Below are 18839 nucleotides of genomic sequence, written 5' to 3'. Positions count from 1 at the left end.
ATAATTTTCACTTATTTTATTTGAAGATTATATGAAAATAACCTTATAACAATATTAATTATTCTTTAAAATAATAAGGTATGTTCTATTTGAAGAGAAAATTATAAGTTTGAACCTTAAAAATAACATTATTTAAAGGTAGGGACCTTAGCACCAAAGCCGATTTCACAAATCTCTCTAATATCAGTTTTAGATGTTCTTCAAGGGTATGAGACTTGACTTGAAGATATTACTAATTGGTTTCGAGAAACAACGAGGAAGTATGTAATGATGTGTTTTTTTTTTGTCTAGTTATGTTTTTAATTTGTTATTAGATTCTATTGAGTGATAATTTTCTTTATTTCTCATACATATTAGTTATTCAATAATATTTTTAAGATTTTATTTTTCTAGAATTTTTTTATATTTTTGAGTTTTTTTTTAATTTTTTATGTAGAATCAGGGTTAACTTGATAGAAAAATAAAATATGAGTACTAAAATTATTATTATAGAAACTAAAGATACCACTAAAAAGATATTTCTGAAACTTTAGTGACCCAATTATAATTTTTTAATTAAATAATTAAAACGACAATTTAACCATAATTTAATCACTGTGGAATTACCAAAAGAAAAAGTAGACTCAATCAAACCGGACCTTGTGCGAATATAATAAATTAAAAGAAAAAAAACAAAAGGCAACGAGTAAGCAAGAGAAAAGCCTGAAAAAGGGCAGCAAAAAAACCAATCGGATTTTCCCGCCTTACCCGCAAATTGTAGCGGCAACGATTATCACTGAAACCACACTGTTTTCCATTTCCAGATCTCGATCAATCGATCCCAAATTTAAAAAAATGGTGAAAGCTTCATCTTCAAAGAAACCACCCATTGCTGAAACCCCAGAAGCCACTGAGCGTAGAAGACTGAAGAAATTAGCTTTGAAGAACAACTTACTTTCCGACACACCGGCCGCCCCTAAATCTTACGTTCCTCTTAGCCCATCCAAACAAGTAATCAAACACCATGGCAGAGATATTCTCAGGAAATCTCAAAGGAAAAACCGTTTTCTCTTCTCTTTTCCTGGTCTCCTTGCTCCTATTTCTGGTGGCAAGATTGGTGAGCTCAAGAATTTGGGATCAAAAAACCCTATACTCTACCTTGATTTCCCTCAGGTTTTAAATTTTAAATTTTAATTTCAATTCATTTTCTTCTGATTTGCTTTAGAGTAGGAAAATCTAATGGTGGAATTTGTTTTTTTTGGGGGGGTTTTATAGGGTCAAATGAAGTTGTTTGGGACCATCGTGTATCCGAAGAATAGGTATTTGAGTTTGCTGTTCTCTCGTGGTGGAAAGAACGTTATGTGCGATGATTACTTTGACAACATGGTTCGTACTTTTTTTCATGCTTCGGGAGTATTGGCAAATCAGTGGTGTTTATTTATCACTAAGTTTCTTTCAATTCTTTCAACATGTGAGATGAATCGGGTTCTGGATGTGCAACGAATGTTTTCTCTTCTTTCCATAAAGCTTACATCCTATTATTTCGATGTTTGAACTTAAGAGTTGAGGTCAACGAGGCTTTGGTTGTGTTGGTAAAGGTTGAGGCTCTAGGAACTCGAGCGCCTAGGTTTGAATCTCATCATTTTAAATTATGTTTGGGCTGGTTAGTTAGTTAGTTAGTTAGAGTTGAGTAACTTAGGAAAAGAAAAAACTTAAAAGAGTTGAGACCTTCAGGTTACTAGTCCCTTCTAATTACCAGTGTTTTCTGGATATTAGGAGATGTTGATGTTATAAGTGATGTGGATGAATATTGGGTTGCAGGGCAATGCTAACATTGTCTCACAGGACAGATAACTAATTTGAACAATTTGATGCTCATTAGCACTTAATTCAATGTTCTTGTAACTGGACTGGAGGTTGAACTGATGGGGCTTTGGTTGGTTGATACTGTCTGATTTTTATCTCCTCATGATGAATAATATTAGGTATACAATGGAACTTTTAATTGGCTTTTATTCTTTCTTTTTGAATGTTATTTTTCATGGGGTTGCCAAATGTCAAAAAGGAAAAACTTAGTTGTGTTTGTTCTTTATTATTACTTTTTCTATATCCTTTACTACTTAGAGGAGATTATATGCTCTAATTTTGGTTACCTATAAACTATAGCCTTCCAGTTTTTACTTGGTTGAGTGCTTAGAATGCCATTGGGCTCAATATGTTAATGTTGTCTTCCATATAAAGGTTCCAGGTAGCTTGGGTCTAACAATATATGGTTCTTCTTTTTCCTCACGAGTCATCATTAGTTCTTCGTATTTCCATGCTAGCAGCTATCCTATTAATTCTTCTCAACTATATATTTTGGAGCATGTTTCATTTTTTTTTTCTAAATCATCACTGCAATATGATATTTTTCAGATTGTATTCTCTGATGCATGGTGGATTGGAAAAAAAGATGAGAACCCAGATGAAGTGCGACTTGATTTTCCAAAGGAACTGTTTGAGGTTGTTTCTTTTGATAATAGTTTCATATGTTTGAATGCTTATTTGCTCTAGAGTGTTTCTGTGACTTGCAGATAAGCTCCCTTATTAATCTTCATCAAAGTAAATTACTATTTCAGGGACAGCAGATGGAATATGACTTTAAAGGTGGTGCTGGGGTGACATCTATTAACAGGCAAGGCATTCCAAGAACAGAAATGAAACAGGCTGATACGGAGTCCCTCGATACTGAGTCTGAAGATGCTTTATCAGATGATGAAACCAGCTTGAAAGTAAAGATGGAAGCGACACCAACTCGGCACTCTGCAAGAAATGCTGGAAAAAGATTCAAGTACACTTCTACATGTTTTGTTTTATTTTACATGCAATCTTTATTATTATTATTATTGTTGTTGTTGTTGTTGTTGTTGTTTAAAGATTTCTGTAGTTATCCAATCCTTGTATCTGTGGAATATAGGATTGTATCAATTCAGTATTAATTTATGCCTGTAGAACTGACTAGTATTTCTTTGGTTGATCCAATTGGTAGATTTTCTGTTAAGCAATTAATATGGAGGTAGTGGAACATAGAAATGATTTATTTCCTATGGAGCTTTACAGGATGGCTACATTTGTTCTCTTCTTATATGGTAATGTATTATAGTGACTGCTTGCTAGACCAGAATACTATTGTGATCTGTATGATAGAAGTGTCATGAACAATTCTATTGATTATTAATGCTAGAGCACATAGAACACATTTCTGGTCACATGAGGTTCCTGGGGATTGTCATGCACTTCTATTGACATTCTTCTAGTACCAATACCTAACTTTGTTGTCCATTTATTGAGGTCCTATTTGTGCTTCCCCTAGTCCATACTTTCTCTTTTGTAAATAAATCTATGTATTAAGCTTAAGAGTATCTAAGTAGCATTTATATATGTTTTACCAGTTTTGGAAGTTGAGTTCATCTTTGACTTCTCATGTTAATTTAGATTTGCTGAGGCTTCTTCCGAGGAAGACACTGTCAGAAGTGATGCTGAACCATCGGATGGAGAAGAAAAGAAAGTTGGCCTGAAACTTGATTTCAGCGACAATGATATCGTTGCAAATATCCTGATATAGTATATCTTGATTATTTTGTATTATCCAATTGCATATTCCTCTTGCCTCATTTCTGTAGGTTAGGAGGATGTATTTTAATTTTTTGTCTATTTATTTACATAAGTTATTCTACAGCATTTTTTTTTGGCTCCTTAACTGATAGTTACAACCTATTACTTCTGCCCCTGTGGTCCTTGGTTCTGATGATTCAGAAGATAATCAGGTCTCCAAACAAATTCAAACTAATCTAATTCCAGTGACCAAGTTTAAAAAAACAACCCAGACAACCGTTACAGTGACTAAATCTAAGGAAAATTCAAACACAAGTCATGGTTCACTTGTTCAAGCTACCATATCTACATTGTTTAAGAAAGCAGAAGAAAAGGTAAGGCAAAACAATCATTATTATGACAAGAGAAGTTGTGTTATTTAGTTTTACTTCATTGGGTACACTTTTTCTCCTCTTACCTGATTGTATGGCATGTTACTGGCTATGTAGTGAATTTGGAAGCATACCGAGAGGTTTTTGTGGTTAGTTGCATCATGGATTTTCTAATTTTATCTGTGCATGTTCTTAGGAATGTTTCCACTTGTTTATCATACGGACTTGACTGTTTATAGTAATGATTTAGATCTAATTTTCTTATCGATCACATATTTCTCGTTTATTTAGATTTTAGATGGTCTGTATCCTTCCATGTGCTTGACATTTTTTATTACCTAAGCCTTCCACGGATTTTATTAAAAGCACAAGAAATTTCCTGCCTCTTTATCCAATCATTTGCTTGTAGACAAGCTTTGTTTTTGCATAACCATCCATAATCTTGCGCATCAATTTTTTTGGCTAGTGAGATGGTTAATCCCTTTAATTAGCAAAAAATGAAGAAGCATGAAAGTGTATGGGCCACTGTGCAGTGTATAGGTGAACCTCAAAAACAAATATATGAAACATGTTTTTGCATATATCAATTTTCTTTTGGGTAAATAATCATACTTTCAAGTTCAACCATGTCAAATCAAACTTCTAATCAGGTGAAAAATTGATTTGTGATTATCAAAGTTGCATGAGTTTATGTAAGAAGTATGTAGGTGACACCATGCTTTCAAGTTCAACCATCCTTTCACTTCTTTTGGGTACATAATCGTACTTTCAAGTTCAGCCATGCCTAATCAAAGTTCTAGTCTAGTAAGGTGAAAAGTTGAATTTTGTAGTTGTTGAAATTGCATGAGTTTATGTCAAGCATTGCTTGCCATGATATTAATGATGTTAGTATTTTGTGCGTGCTTTATGTGTAAAATTCTGGTTGGAGATTTGCATAGGCATTCTTATACCTTTCCTCCTCCCTTTGGGTTAGCAGCATTACTTCAAAGAATAGAATCAACTCTCTCTCTCTCTCTCTCTCCCCCTCCCTTTCCTTGTAGGTTTCTATCTTGAGCATAATAATTGTTACTGCTCATGACTTTATGCCATGTTGCTATAAGAATTTGCCTCTACTCCATGAAGTTAATTGCTTTGTTCCTAGAGTAATGCTAAAGTAGAAATATTTCACCTTAAGTTTAAACAATGTAGTTGAGATATGCCAAGCAATGCTGTCTCAATCCTAATAGGCCCTTTCTGATTTCCTTGATAGGTAATGGATCATGCATTTATTTTTGCCACTGAGTTGTATAATTACTCTCTGGGAAGTTGGTTTGGCCGTAAGTGTATTTTTCAATATTAAAAGTTCTTATGTACTAATAATATTGCTTTAATTCCTGAAGGGACCAAGAAGTTCAGATAAATCTTCTCCCTCAAAAGGTTGCAATTATTCCTGCTTTCTTATTATAAAATATTGTGAAAGATTGATTTTTAACCCTGTTGTGCACTTTCCATCTAGTTTCTGGCAAGAAGTCGCAGTGTAAGAATTCAGAAAAGAAGGTTGGTCAGGTTAAATTGAGCTTGGATAAGGTTTTGTTTCTCCGATTTCTGTAAAACATTTATATTTTCCAACTTTTTGCCTGTCGTTTAACTGTATGAAAATTTTGGGAAATTATTGTAGTTGAAGGTAGTAACTGACAAGCAGCATCTGCTTTTGATGTCGCAGAATGATGGATCTAGTAAAAAGGGAAAAGTAATTAAAGGAAGAACCAGTGGTAATAATCTCTTTTCCTTTCTTGCTTCATATTGATGCATGCATGTGCAATAGACTGATGTACTCTCAATGAGAAAGTACAAGAGTCTAATGTAAGTTGTCATGACTTTTCACCACGGACCATTAGTACCTATTCATGTAAACTGGAGGGGACTGTACATATCATTTTCATAGAATCTATCATTTGAATGAGTGAAAAAGGAGGGCATGGTTTGGGTCAGGCTGTGAATCTATTGCCTGTGGCTGAAGTATTGATTATGGAGAAGGGTGAAGCATTGTCAGCTGTTGGATGTAATGCTTTATTTATAAGGTTCAGAAAAATGTGTTTTCGTTCTGTAATGAGGTCCATGCGTATGAGTTTCAACTATCTCAGCTAGTGCACATAACCATCCTCTGTTTTGGTCAATGCTTTGTAAACATAAAGCGTGTATTACACTAGGAACTACAGTGATGATAATTCTCATTTTGTTTGCTTGATTGACTGACAGTTAGCTGACCTTTATGAAAGGGTACTGAAAGGTATATTAGGTTCCATACTTTGGTTGTTTGATTTTATGAATTTGTTCATATACCTTTCCTAATTGAATAAGATCATCTAGTTATTTATTATCATGAAAAATGTCATTAATACCCTGAAAGGCAGAATACTTTTTACTGCTGGCTGCTTTCCCTTTTTGGCCTTTGTGCATATGCTTTGTATTTTATCCTCAGCTTCAAGAACTTTGGTAAGAAGTATGGGGTTCATTTTGCTATCAATTTGCAGTTGAACAAGTAGGTTATATAGAATAAATCTTTGTTACTTGGATGTGAGTGTGGATACAAGTATATGTTGGACTCAGGTATGTTTGAATTTTTTCTAAGTTTTTAATGTATTTTGTGGGTCGTTGGAGGGTCATATTCTCATGTCCATGTTTGAACATGGCTATTGGATACGGGTACTTCAAAAGAAAAATGAAGAGTCGGAACAATATAGGAATAAATTGTCGTGCAAAAATTATGTACTTCATCTCACAAAATTTAGCTTCAAGTTTGCATTTTCCTATGGTTTTCAGAACTTATTCAAAGCGCTAGTTTATCTCTTTTTTACTTTAATTACCTTTGGCATATTCTTTTTTGGTTAAGAATTTTGATGGAGTCTTCTTTAAAATTGCAGGAGCAGGAACCAAAAGAAAGAAGGAAGAATCTGAGGTATCATGTCTGTATTTTAAAATTCCAGTGTTTCTTATGAAGTACTTTCTTTTTGCATCCACTAAACCATGTACTAGGATAGTAGTGTCATAATCATTCTCCTGATCTCAAACATATTATCTAATGTCATTTTCACATTTCCTTATTTTCATGTTGCCCCTTAGAATCGGATAAAACTCACTAACCTTATGAGACAGTACCAATTTACTTGCGCCTGCTGACAAATCATGTTTGGTTTTAAAGTTGAAGTAAATTTATAATAACTTTGTGCACATTTTTATGTTTTTTGTAATATGATTTACTGCTCAAAAAAATTATAATAACTTTGAGGGACCTACAGCATCAATCAGTTACTGTTGCTGTGTTGAGTTTATGAAATGGTTTCCAAATTTATCAAATTTAGATTCCATCTGTGTTCTCTTGCGATGAGATTTTCCTGTCTAAGCAATTATAGATAAACTCTTACAAATGGAAGCATTTGTAATCTCATCAATGCGAAGAAAAAGATTTGTAGAATTTTCACCATTATATAAAGAGTTGTTTGGTAACATTGATAACTTTGAGGGACCTTTTTCCTTCGAATGTTGGCTACTATTGTCGAACCACTTATTCCTTTGTGTTCTTTTGATCTTGCCTTCTCTCTTACACTTTTCAATCCATGCATAAAGTTCAGAATACAGAAATCCCTTTTCTTGTAACATGGATTAAGGACCTATCTATGTCGAAATAGTTTCATATTTTATGTAGTTTTGATTGTGAATGTGATCCTTTGCAATGCCTTTTTTTTCTTTATTCTTCAATGTGGTTAATACTGCAAACAAACTTTGTAGGTCGAAGATGACATTGAAGAAATCTCTAGCACATCACAGGTGAGACTTCTTTTTCAGCTTTTACCATAGTTGTGCAAAATAAGCTATGTTATCCAAACTCTTAATCTTCCTTAAAATACCCGACACGTATTCAGACATGGGTCTGGGGTGGGTTATACCCATATTGGACACATACCTTTATCCTGACACTCACCATTGGGTCCGGTTAACATAAGAACAAAAAAGAAAATCCTAAAAAGGCCTTTCTACCCATGCCTAGCTCCAGCCTAAGCATCGGAAATGGGATGTCTGTTGTCCATGATACTGATTTATTCTTGTTTATCTTATTTAGGATACTAATGGAAGTGATGAAGATTGGACAACATAAAATTATATTACCACTATGGTAAATATAAGGAATAACAAAAGCAAAATCAAGCAAGACACTTACTGAAGTGATTAAGGAACAACAATGAGAAAAATCGACAAACTATGACAATGACGGTATGTTTTCTGAGGGGATAAGATTTTCAATTGATATGTAAAATTAGTCAGTTATGTTAGAAATTTAGATTTTTACATTGAGTACATTTGTCATTAGTCCTTCACTTGGTTGCTTATATCAAATAGAAAAAAGGTTAGCCTTTAGGAGAAACATAATAGTAACTTATGATGTTAAATTATGTTACTTCTGTCAATCAACTTGAACTCAGGACAGCTATTTCTCGAATCTTAGTGAAAGGCTGAACTTAATATCTCACTTTTTATATTTCATGAAAAAAAACACCATTTGGAAGTGGAGGGTTTCTTCAAACAAGGAGTCGGGTCAAGTATCCAATAAAATGATTTCTCTTGCTTAAGTGGTTGTTATCTGTTAAGAGATAGCAAGGATTGGATCTCAGTATCTGTTATTATTACTATTATTATTCATTCTCAAGCTGTGGATATATATATATAATCCATTAGCTTGTAAATGAATTGACCTTCAATGAATTATTCATTGTTTGTGTACGTTTTTCAAAATTGTGCTCTAGTTAATTTAAAATTAGATGTTGAGTTTATTTGTTTGAAGTTTGAACTAAACATGTATATTAGTTTTAGATGATATTAAAAATTATAAGCACAACGTATACATACATATTGCATATATTGCTGGATATTAGTAGTGCACGAAAATATATATATATTGATTTTAAATGAAAAATCCCAACATCTTTAATATTCCTTTAAATTATGTTTTTAGCTACTGCTGAATACAAAAGCTATATTCTTTAAAACTTGAAATGGTTTGGTTTGGTTTGATTTAAATTTGCAAAAGAAAATACAAGTGTAGGTCAATGTATGGTTTTCTAGTTTTAAATATTTTACACTGTAAATAATAATAAATGAAGTTCAGTTTAATTCAAATAATTATAATTTGAGAGGAATGACTTCAAACCTTATTAAAATTAAATCTAGTTTTTCAAGATCCTTGAATGTCCAACTTTGGTTCTTCCCCATCCATATTTATTTTGTGGGTTCAAGTCTACGTGTGAACATTGCCTGAATACATTCCATGTTTCGATCTTATTGTGCTTTATATTATTTTGCTATAATTATAATTGCTCGTACATGTATTATTTATTATGATTATACTATATCAATATTTACCTGTAATTGTATTCGTAAAAACCAAAAAAAAAAAAATCAAACATAGAGAGATTCATTGATGATATCAGGAAATGAGCCAAGCTTTCAGTATAACTTCAATTGAAAAACCTAGCGACACTAAGTATTTTACACATCACACATGCTAGAACAAAGACCGTATGAACTAACTATATGTCACTTTTCATTCATTCATTCACCTATAACATACATCACAGTCCTTTGATACCCGATGATTCATCACTCGTCGTACTTCATTTTGTCGTGCCAATGATACCAGCAGAAAAAGAAAACACGGAGAAATAACATGCACATAACATACAAAATTATAAATAATTGACGATGCTGTTTTACGTGTCTAGTGTAACCATCTATAGATTTTGTACGAATGCATTCAACTTTTTGAGTTCAAGAAATTATCGACCCTAGTGTTTGTTGCCCTCGAGAGAAATTTCATGCAAATTGGTGGTTGAACCCCGGCTAGAGCAAGTATTGAACTTGGCAAAGTCCATATACCGTCACCACAGATCAAACCGGAGGCAACTGCTGGTGCAAACGCAGCGGCCTTTTCTTTGTTTAACTTTTCCCAAACGAACAAAATCAAACTTCCGACACACATGTCAATGGCAAAGTACGGGCCGAGGTAAAAAGGTATTGCCATTGCCATCGGAAGTGGAATGTAGGATCCCCATTTCTTACCCAGCATATCTTTAATGGAGTTTATTAGAATGGCTGCACCGAAGAACACGTAACATAACAAGAGGCAGTCTTTCGGCAAAGCAGAGAAGCCTTGCACCCCCAGTACAGACATGTTGCGATAAACAATTCCGAAAGGAGCGGCATATTGACTGCCGGGAAGCCCAAGGTCATCGAATGCGTTGTAGAACAGCCAGAAGACACAAGGCGAAACTATGCAGCCCATGGCTGTGCCAATCACTTGGCTAACAAACATGGACCTAGGAGAAGCAAGGGTCAAGTAACCGGTCTTAAAATCCTGCATTAGGTCAGAAGCTGTTGCAACAATGTTCATCATTACACCACATGCTATGAGACCTGCAAGGACACCACCATTTGGACCAGCCCAAGCTCCAATCGTAAAGATTGCTAGCTTACCATAGGTCGAAGCAAGGGACCAATCGGTCAATCCAGTTCCATATGCATTGCAAAAAGCCAATGTTGGTGCAAAGATGTAAATGACCAATACGTAATACCATTTGAGTTCAGGAAAGATGAATGGAAGAACTATGGTGGAGATGGTAGCAATTGTTACATAACCTGCAACAGAAAACCATGTAGGAATTTGGTCCTTTAGAAAGAGTTGGATTCGGCGCTGGTCATCGTATGATAGCTTGTCTGAGGTATCAGAAGAATGCTGATTTGCAACGGGGAGAGATTGTTGTCCTCGAAATTGATAAAACAAGCCTGTGAGGGTTCTAGTAAACACCTTGACAAAGTTGTATAGCCCATCACCTAGGATCAAGGCTATGGCAATAAACACCTGGATTTAAGGAATAACGAATCTTGAGATCAATGTTACCATGTCGGGAAACTATAGTTTCGTTGGTCTCAATGGAAACTAACCTGGTAACCTTGTAGGCCGTGCATATTTTTTTTGGGAAGATCTGCATTAAACCAATCACCCTTTCTATTTTCAATGAGAGGCCACATTAGACCCCATGAAAGTATTCCTCCAAGCAGCACTGATATGTTTATTATGTAGGGGCAAATCATCCCTACTCCAACATATGTTGCTGAGAAATCGAAGAAAAACCTGAAATATTAGCAAACAAGTCGCTTAGTACTCGTTTTCGAGTTCACTAAGGGAAGAAATTGAACTGATTCTACGCACATGTTTTCGTATGCTTTAAGCCCAAACGTAGGGAAGCTAATAAATCCACAACGGTCTCCAGCAGTGTAAAACCATTGAAAGAAACCCCATAAAAAGCTGAAAGAAAAGAACTTCCCCAATGTTTTCACTTGCTTCCTACAAGTAAAAAACATGAAAAGATTAGAACGTATAAACATCGTAATCATCAGCTTTAATTAGAAACCGCAACTATGATAACAATTTTTACCTTGCTAGCTTAGCTCCTTGAGGAGTATGGAAGCTATTGATGAGATGTGCAGTTGCAGTACCACTCGGATATGTCAACTTGAAGTCTATGATCATGATCTGAGAAAAACAAGAGGACAAAAAAGTTGGTAATGGAAGTTAACATAGGCAAAAAGAACCTTTCCTTGAAAGAATATCATTTCATTATTAGCTCAACGATTTCAAATCCTATATATAAACATAATGTTTATATTATTATAGACACAATATATTTAGAAAGTGGGATTTCTATGTCCATTCAACTTCAATACAGGGGCAAAGCAGAGTGTACCTTCCGAAGAGGCACCACGGAGAAGAGACCAAGAAAGCTAACAACAAAGAGGAAGCCAATAATCCATCCGAGTGACGGATTCTTGAAACCGCCGTTATCCCCGGATTGCTTTGCGACACGTTCGCTCATTCCGAAGAGGTAACTCCCGAATCCCCCTGTTTGTCAGCAGGTAAAAGTAAGTAAAAGCTTCTGCAAACCAGTTGAGGTTGTAGTTTAACCAAATGAATGCAGAGGTTATCTTCAATCAATCATAAACACAGCATACTTTACAAAAATTTTCAATTTAAAGCATGTACTGCAACCACAAGTTTTATGCGGTAAATGAAATTTGTTATGTAATTACATGATGTTATCTTTCAATCAATTATAAACACAACATGCTTTACAAAATTTTCAGTTCAAAGCATGTACTGCAACCACAAGTTTCTTGCTTTAGATTACAGCATAGCATTTTTGTGGTTTTGATTCTGGGTCTTACATGAATAGTGTATCACACAATTCCATGTCAAACATGAGAGAGTGATTTCATAATAGTAAATCACCCATGGAACTCGTTCATTTCATAGCTTTCAATGATCTATGGTCATCTTCAAAGTAGTAGATATGTTTTTTTGAAGGACTAGACCATGGGTTGAGCAGTCAAACTTGGACTAGATAATTCTACCTTGGGCTAGTCTGATTTAAATTTAAAATAAATAATTAAAATATGTTTATTTGATTTCAATTTTAAATATATATAAATATAAACATAAAAAATTAATATTTTTATAATATTTGAATAGTGAAAATGAATCATTAAGTCGGGTTGGGCCACCACTCACCTTAGCTCATGAACAGATATAAAACCTTTTAAATATATAAAAGAAAAACTTAAAATAAAATTAACATACATGTTTTTAGCACTCACACCAGCTTCGTTGAGCATTCATTCAGTAATGTTTAATATAGCACATGTCCCTCTTTCAAGAAAGAAATATTTAATGACAATTAGATGAATCCATGAATAAACCATTGTTAAAAGGAGACATTTATGTTGGCAAAAAAAACCCAATCAGCCAGGTACAGGGGGAATATATAATATTCAACTTGATTCAGAACGAGATAGATAGGTTTTTTACTGAGGTTTTTGAGGTTCAGAGGCAGTTTTAAATAAAATTTAATTCCATTGTAGAATGGGTTAACACTATAAAGTAATTGTAATTATTTCCTAAATTATAATTACATCTTTAAGAAAATAAAAAAAGCCTACCTAATTACTGACATAAAATTTTCAATTCTCAACTCCTATAAAAATTAAATAATATAATTGAGATTATCTAATTATACTCGATTTAATGAGACATACCAACTACAATTACTATAGGTATCTAATTACAAATAATTAGATCAAAATAATCAAGTTCAATTACTAAATAACTTCACAAACACAAATTTTTCTATCCTTACACTACGGGTTTCTATTATAGAATCTTTTTTTAAAAATTAAACCAAAGTAATGATTAGCATAAATAACATGATAATCATCCAATGAGAACATGGGCAGTTCAAAGCTATGTAAAGATTAATATGAAAACATTGTGTCAGCGTGAGTTTAGCAAATGTGAAAAGGTGTAAAAGCAATGGAGACATCAGACAGCTATAAATATAAAATTAAAAATTCCTAAAAGGGTCCCCACTTTAAAATGGTCTAAAAAGTCTGTATCATTGACTTATTGACTTTATTCAGTATTCCGAAACACGCCTAATGACTTCGATCTCAATCACATCTCAGCGTATCATTAGCCCATTCCCCAAAGCAACAACTTGGCCTCACTCACTGTCACTCATCCACCCGTCGCCTTTACAACATATCCTCTAATAAAGTTGAATTAATAATTTTAAAAAATTAAAGCAACAATGTTTTAAAAGAAAAAGGGTTAATAACTTTTTTGCCCCTCTAACTTTACTAAAAAATCATTTAAACCCTCTATTTATTTTTTTATCTCTTTTAACATTTGAACTTGCGTTTTTTTTTATAATCAAATTACCCCTAAATGAATGAAAATGCTAACATTTATTAACTTTACTGACAATGTATAAACATAGATTGTCACGTAAATGATACATCAACATTTAATTAAACTTTAAAATTTTAAAAATATAAAAAAAAATATTTTTATAATTTAATAATTTTAAATTTTAAATTTTAAAAAATTAATTAATTATTGACGTGTTATCTACATGACACGTGTATGCAATGTCAACAAAGTTAAAAAATAATAATTTTTTCGTATTTGACAAAAATTACAAGTGTGAGAGTTAAAAAATGTGAAAAAATTAAATAAAGAATTAAAATGATCTTTTTGTAAATTTGAAACATCAATTAAGTAATTATAAAAAATTAAAGTAACAATGCATACCACTAATCCAATAAATTAATTAAAATATATTTTAAGAAAACGGTTAATAACATATTAAATTAATAAGTGAAATTATATTATTTAGCTAAACTCAGTCAACAAGTCCAACACTATTCACTGGGAAAGACATGATACAGCCTTGACTTTTCAAAAATGGTAAATTCATTATATGGTCCTTTCGAAATTTATGAAATCACGAGTTAATATAATAATAAAATTACATTTTATCCTCTAAAAATACAATATTCATTTTTAACCACTAATCTAATTTTATAAAAATTAAATTAAAACTCAATTCACGACAATTGACCACTATTAGGTAGAAGACAATAACACAAGCAAAAAGTCTTGGTCTTCCAAAAATAATACTTAAATTCATTATGTAATTTATACTATTATTTAAGCATTTTGCTGAGTTGATATCACTCTCAATCGGATCACCATTTTAGTTATTAAATTTCAAAAATATTTTTTATAATTAAAATAAGTTATATTATCCGAGATTACTTTAAACTTTTCCATTTAAAAAATTAATAATATGTAAATGGTGAAATTTGAACCCAAATCAATTATATTAATAAAACATTTTATTTACCACTTAACTAAAGCTTTATTTTAAAATTTTTTTATATTTTAATTTTAATTTTAATCATACACACTTTATTACTTCTATCAATTGTATATAAATGAATTTGATTGAATTGGTATCAGAAATTAACTTGACACCAACTCAATATTGATAGGAATGCAATGATAAACAATTAAATTTATTTTTTTAATTTTAATACCATACATATTTCATGTATAATTATGATTAATTAGTTTTAAACGTATGTTCCTTTATTTATTATATATTATTTTTAAACATGTATTTTTGTTTTATATTTGTGTTTGCCACATGACATAATATTTTTAATCCTTTAAATTTTATGAAATACAAATTAATAAAATAAAAATTTATGAAAGTGAATTACTTGTAAAGCAACGAATTTCCGAAACAAATTTAGGGCAAATTTAATTAATGTAATAGTCAAATTAAAATTAATAAATGAAATATAATGTATGGGTAAAAGTGACCGTCGGAATAAATTTTATTTTATATATCAATTAATATTTATTAATTACAGAAATTTATTTTATTATATTATAATAAAAATATAGATTGCTATTATATATTTAAATAAATTTCTCAATTTGAAAAAAAGAAAAAGTTAAAGCGGTAAACAAAGTCGTAATTTTATACCAAACTCAATTGACCCTCGTTCCCTCCACTGCAAATGGAAAATATACGGTGCAGTGAGTTCCCTAAAGGACTAATTCTGCTCTTAGCCCCTATACTGTTCAGAATTCTAAAATTTAATCCCTCTGTTTTTAGTTTTATGAATTTAATCTTGTTATTTGTCCAGTTTAAAAATTAAAATCCCATAGACTGTACTTAATTTTTGAAAAAAGCTTTGAATATTGAAATAATACATATTCAAATTTAATAAAAATACATTTTGAAGTTTAAATTTCCAAAACTAAATTTTTGGAAATGAAAGCAGAGGATTAAATATTAAAAATCTGAAGAGTATAGGGATTTGTGGTTAGAATTAAACCTTCCCTAAATTTTTGCTTTAGATTCATGAATGGGGCAGTTTTTACTCAGTGATCTGATTTGTAGAACAAATTGGGGGATCATATCACAGTAATTCTTTCAGAGCATAACAAAAATCAAGAGGAAAGTTCAAAAAAAAACATACCACTAAAGGCGATGCCGGAGGAGGCGACGACGCAGGTTTGAATCACGGTGTTTTCTTGGCGGGTAAAGGGCTGTCTGAGCAAACCGGATTTTGAGAGCAATTTAGTCCACGTCTTGACGAAGAAAAACCCTAGGAGTCCAGCCGAGACGTTGAGGGAAGGGATGATTCCGGTTGTTAAATTCAACTTCATTACTATGAAAGTAAACAATATGCTCAACACGAAGCTCACGGCGAACGCCCTCATCGTCAGTTGTTTCTTCCATGGCGGTACTTCCCTGTTCTCGAAGATTTGTTCCACCGACATCTCGTACTCAGCTCCATTGTTACTGCTCTTGCGACCGCCATGTTCTTCTTCTTCATGGTTGAATCCATTATCTACCTTATCTTCATCTCTTCCAAGCCCATCCATTTGCCTACTTTTCTTTTTTGGTAAAATTATAGGAATCTTATAAGTTTTATCCTTATAAATTGAAATGAATCTCCATTATTAAAAGTAGGTTGGTTTTTATAGGAAAAAGTGTTTGGCAGACAGGAAAAAACTAAACTTCGAAAAAAGATCACACGGAAAGTTAAATTATTAAAATATAGGAATAACATAAATATATTTACATATATTAAATTTTTAAATATTGATTTTTCCAGTTCTATTAATACTTAAATTTATATTTTTTATCAAATCATCATAAAATAATAAAAAATTAATATTTTTTAATTTTGAATATTAAAATAAAATTTTACCATATATAAATTTTATAATTTTATAATTTTAAAAGAGATTAAAATGTAATTTTTATTTTAAGCACGAAAACCCTTACTTATCCCTATTAAAGTATTATTTTTCGATCAAACTGATCTAATCTAATTTAATTCTAAATCAATATTTTTAGCATCATAAGATGTAAGCAATCAGGGTATAAATATATTTTTAATCATATATTGAATTGTGTATAATTTATTTTATGTTAATATAAGGTTATTTTCGTACTTTCACATTAATAAAAACACTTTTAATATAAGTTGTCACTATCAACTTTTGTCTCCTAATTTAAAGAAGAGCTTCAATGGAGTTCTTTAAATGTTATTATTTTAATTTTTTAATAATTTATTAATTGTTGGTTTGCCAACAAGTGGGTCAATGTTAAATCTCCGAACGGCGTGAACGTGCGGATATAAAACACACAAAACTTTTTACTCTTTTTATTATTTTGGGCAAATGATGTAAAGGTCTCAATGTCTCATTCCACGCACTCTTCAAATGATTTGACATAAATATCGATTTTAATATTTTTTAGGCTTGGCTTATGACTAAACCTTTGAATTTTACCTCTTAATACCGCTTTTAGCGTATAGTTAAATTATCATTTTGATATTTATATTTTCTTTTATCAGTTTAGACAATGTATTTTTATTTTTTATATCCTGTTATCTCAATAAAAATTTTCTTTAAAAAAAATAAATATACTAATGACACGCTGTCATGTGTCAAAAAATTTTAAAAATACTTAAATTTTTTAATATTATTAAAAATAGAAAATCATAAAAAAATCTCTATTTTTTTATATTTTTAAGGAATTTAGAATTTTTTTTAAGCACAAAAATGCCATAGAAATCTTAAAACCATTTTCATAAAATTCAATTTTTTTAAAGAAACCCTAAAATTCCAAACAAACAAATTTTTTAATTTTTCGAAGTTTTTGCATATTTATACTTTTAAATTTTTTATAATTTTCAAAAATAGATTATTGATATTTTATTTTTATTTATAGTTTTCTGAGAGATTTTATGTGACTTTTTAAAAATATATATGATTTTTTTAGGACTTTTAATGGTTTTTTAGTTTTTTATATTTTAAAATTTTAACAAAAATTTGGGTGGAGACAACGAGGATTACATGATTAAAATACAATGGCAAAAATAAAAAACAGTACAAGTACTAATGTGATAGTTTAGCTATAACACATGGCAAAAAAGATAGGTTTTATGGTTTAAATTTTAATTTTATTGCGAGCTAGCAACACTTATGAGACCTAAACCCACAAATTCCGAACTCTGTGAGCCTATGACCTCACAAGGCTAGGTCCCCGCAAGCTCACACCAGGGGACTATACCCTTGACATGACAATTCGTACTTACGACGATAGGATATCAATAGATTGGCTAGGCTATTGTGAGTCTACAAATAATATGGGGACGACACACAAAGTCTAATAACCCTTTTAAGACCCACAAACATCTTAGGGTATTCTCGATAATCTCTTTCCCTCTTCTATCCAGCTCTAGTTATCATAAGGAGTATATATTCTAATCATTTACAATTTTTTATCCACTAGATGAACTATCTCAAACGATCACATCACTAATCTTGTATCAACAATTGGTGTGGTGAGTGTGTTCCAACCTTCAAAACTAAAAACAATGGCTTACCCCAACACTCAAAACATCACAAGCTTCCCCTAGCAACCAAAATTTCCATAGTTAGATAGAACTCTGGCTAACAACACTAGGTTCTCAGAGGCCATTCACTCAACAGTAATATCATCTCGAGTATGACCACTCTCTAGGATACTACAACCCTTATTTTGGATACCCCTCCCCAGCTAAGGAACTTCAAGTCCCAAATCAAAACTCTAATCTCCGATAGGGCCTACACCTTCACAATCTACAACAACAATTCCAAAAATAACAATATAAATGCGACCACGACCATTAACGACAAATGCTCCTCCAATAACGAATAAGGAAGTTGATGGTCACTCAACGAGGCCCCTATTAGCGACAAACAAGTGGTAAAGATGTCATGACTCTGGTGTTTAACTAAAAGCAATGACAACCAATTCGTAGACCAACACGCCAATGAAATGAAGATGGGTGTGTTCTTCAAATGGTTTATTGCTAAAGCAAATACCTAGATAGCAAGATGAATGAGCTAAGGTAAGCACTCTACAACATGCAAACTGCTAAGCTATGTGGGGCGAG

The 18839-nt window shown here is 32.0% G+C and overlaps 2 protein-coding genes across 6 annotated transcripts; one reads left to right on the top strand and one right to left on the bottom strand.

Annotated features, from left to right (window-relative positions):
- The first annotated feature begins 651 nt into the window (after positions 1–651).
- On the top strand, positions 652–8451 carry LOC107909093 (DNA-binding protein RHL1). Of its 5 annotated transcripts, none has more exons than XM_016836494.2 (12): positions 652–1152; positions 1255–1365; positions 2395–2481; positions 2598–2809; positions 3454–3569; positions 3730–3947; positions 5324–5360; positions 5440–5480; positions 5647–5695; positions 6848–6882; positions 7713–7751; positions 8044–8451. In XM_016836494.2, the coding sequence occupies exons 1-12, from the start codon at positions 835–837 to the stop codon at positions 8077–8079; spliced, it is 1299 nt and encodes a 432-aa protein (XP_016691983.1). In that variant the 5' UTR covers positions 652–834; the 3' UTR covers positions 8080–8451. The 5 variants fall into 5 exon arrangements, with proteins under 5 accessions (XP_016691983.1, XP_016691980.1, XP_016691982.1 ...); XM_016836491.2 differs by having other exon boundaries at positions 5602–5695; XM_016836493.2 differs by having other exon boundaries at positions 5440–5489.
- Positions 8452–9373: 922 nt separating this feature from the next.
- On the bottom strand, positions 9374–16439 carry LOC107909091 (probable metal-nicotianamine transporter YSL5). The gene is made up of 6 exons (XM_016836487.2): positions 15864–16439; positions 11723–11877; positions 11414–11511; positions 11188–11322; positions 10920–11109; positions 9374–10836 (listed from the first exon to the last, which is right to left on the bottom strand). The coding sequence occupies exons 1-6, from the start codon at positions 16270–16272 to the stop codon at positions 9733–9735; spliced, it is 2091 nt and encodes a 696-aa protein (XP_016691976.2). The 5' UTR covers positions 16273–16439; the 3' UTR covers positions 9374–9732.
- Positions 16440–18839: the final 2400 nt, after the last annotated feature.

This window comes from Gossypium hirsutum, chromosome D08 (genome assembly GCF_007990345.1).
Source record: "Gossypium hirsutum isolate 1008001.06 chromosome D08, Gossypium_hirsutum_v2.1, whole genome shotgun sequence".
Lineage (NCBI taxonomy): Eukaryota > Viridiplantae > Streptophyta > Magnoliopsida > Malvales > Malvaceae > Gossypium > Gossypium hirsutum.
This window is presented reverse-complemented; position numbering and strand designations above follow the sequence as displayed.

What these genes read in the sequence shown, in the direction of transcription:
- LOC107909091 (XM_016836487.2), bottom strand. Translation starts at nt 16,272, where the DNA reads ATGGATGGGCTTGGAAGAGATGAAGATAAGGTAGATAATGGATTCAAC. An exon ending in CTCCGGCATCGCCTTTAGTG is followed by an intron (nt 11,878 to 15,863) that starts GTATGTTTTTTT and finishes GCTGACAAACAG; the next exon opens with GGGGATTCGGGAGTTACCTC. An exon ending in CCGTGGTGCCTCTTCGGAAG is followed by an intron (nt 11,512 to 11,722) that starts GTACACTCTGCT and finishes TGTTTTTCTCAG; the next exon opens with ATCATGATCATAGACTTCAA.
- LOC107909093 (XM_016836489.2), top strand. Translation starts at nt 835, where the DNA reads ATGGTGAAAGCTTCATCTTCAAAGAAACCACCCATTGCTGAAACCCCA. An exon ending in CGACAATGATATCGTTGCAA is followed by an intron (nt 3,570 to 3,729) that starts ATATCCTGATAT and finishes ACTGATAGTTAC; the next exon opens with AACCTATTACTTCTGCCCCT. An exon ending in GAAAGAAGGAAGAATCTGAG is followed by an intron (nt 6,883 to 7,712) that starts GTATCATGTCTG and finishes CAAACTTTGTAG; the next exon opens with GTCGAAGATGACATTGAAGA.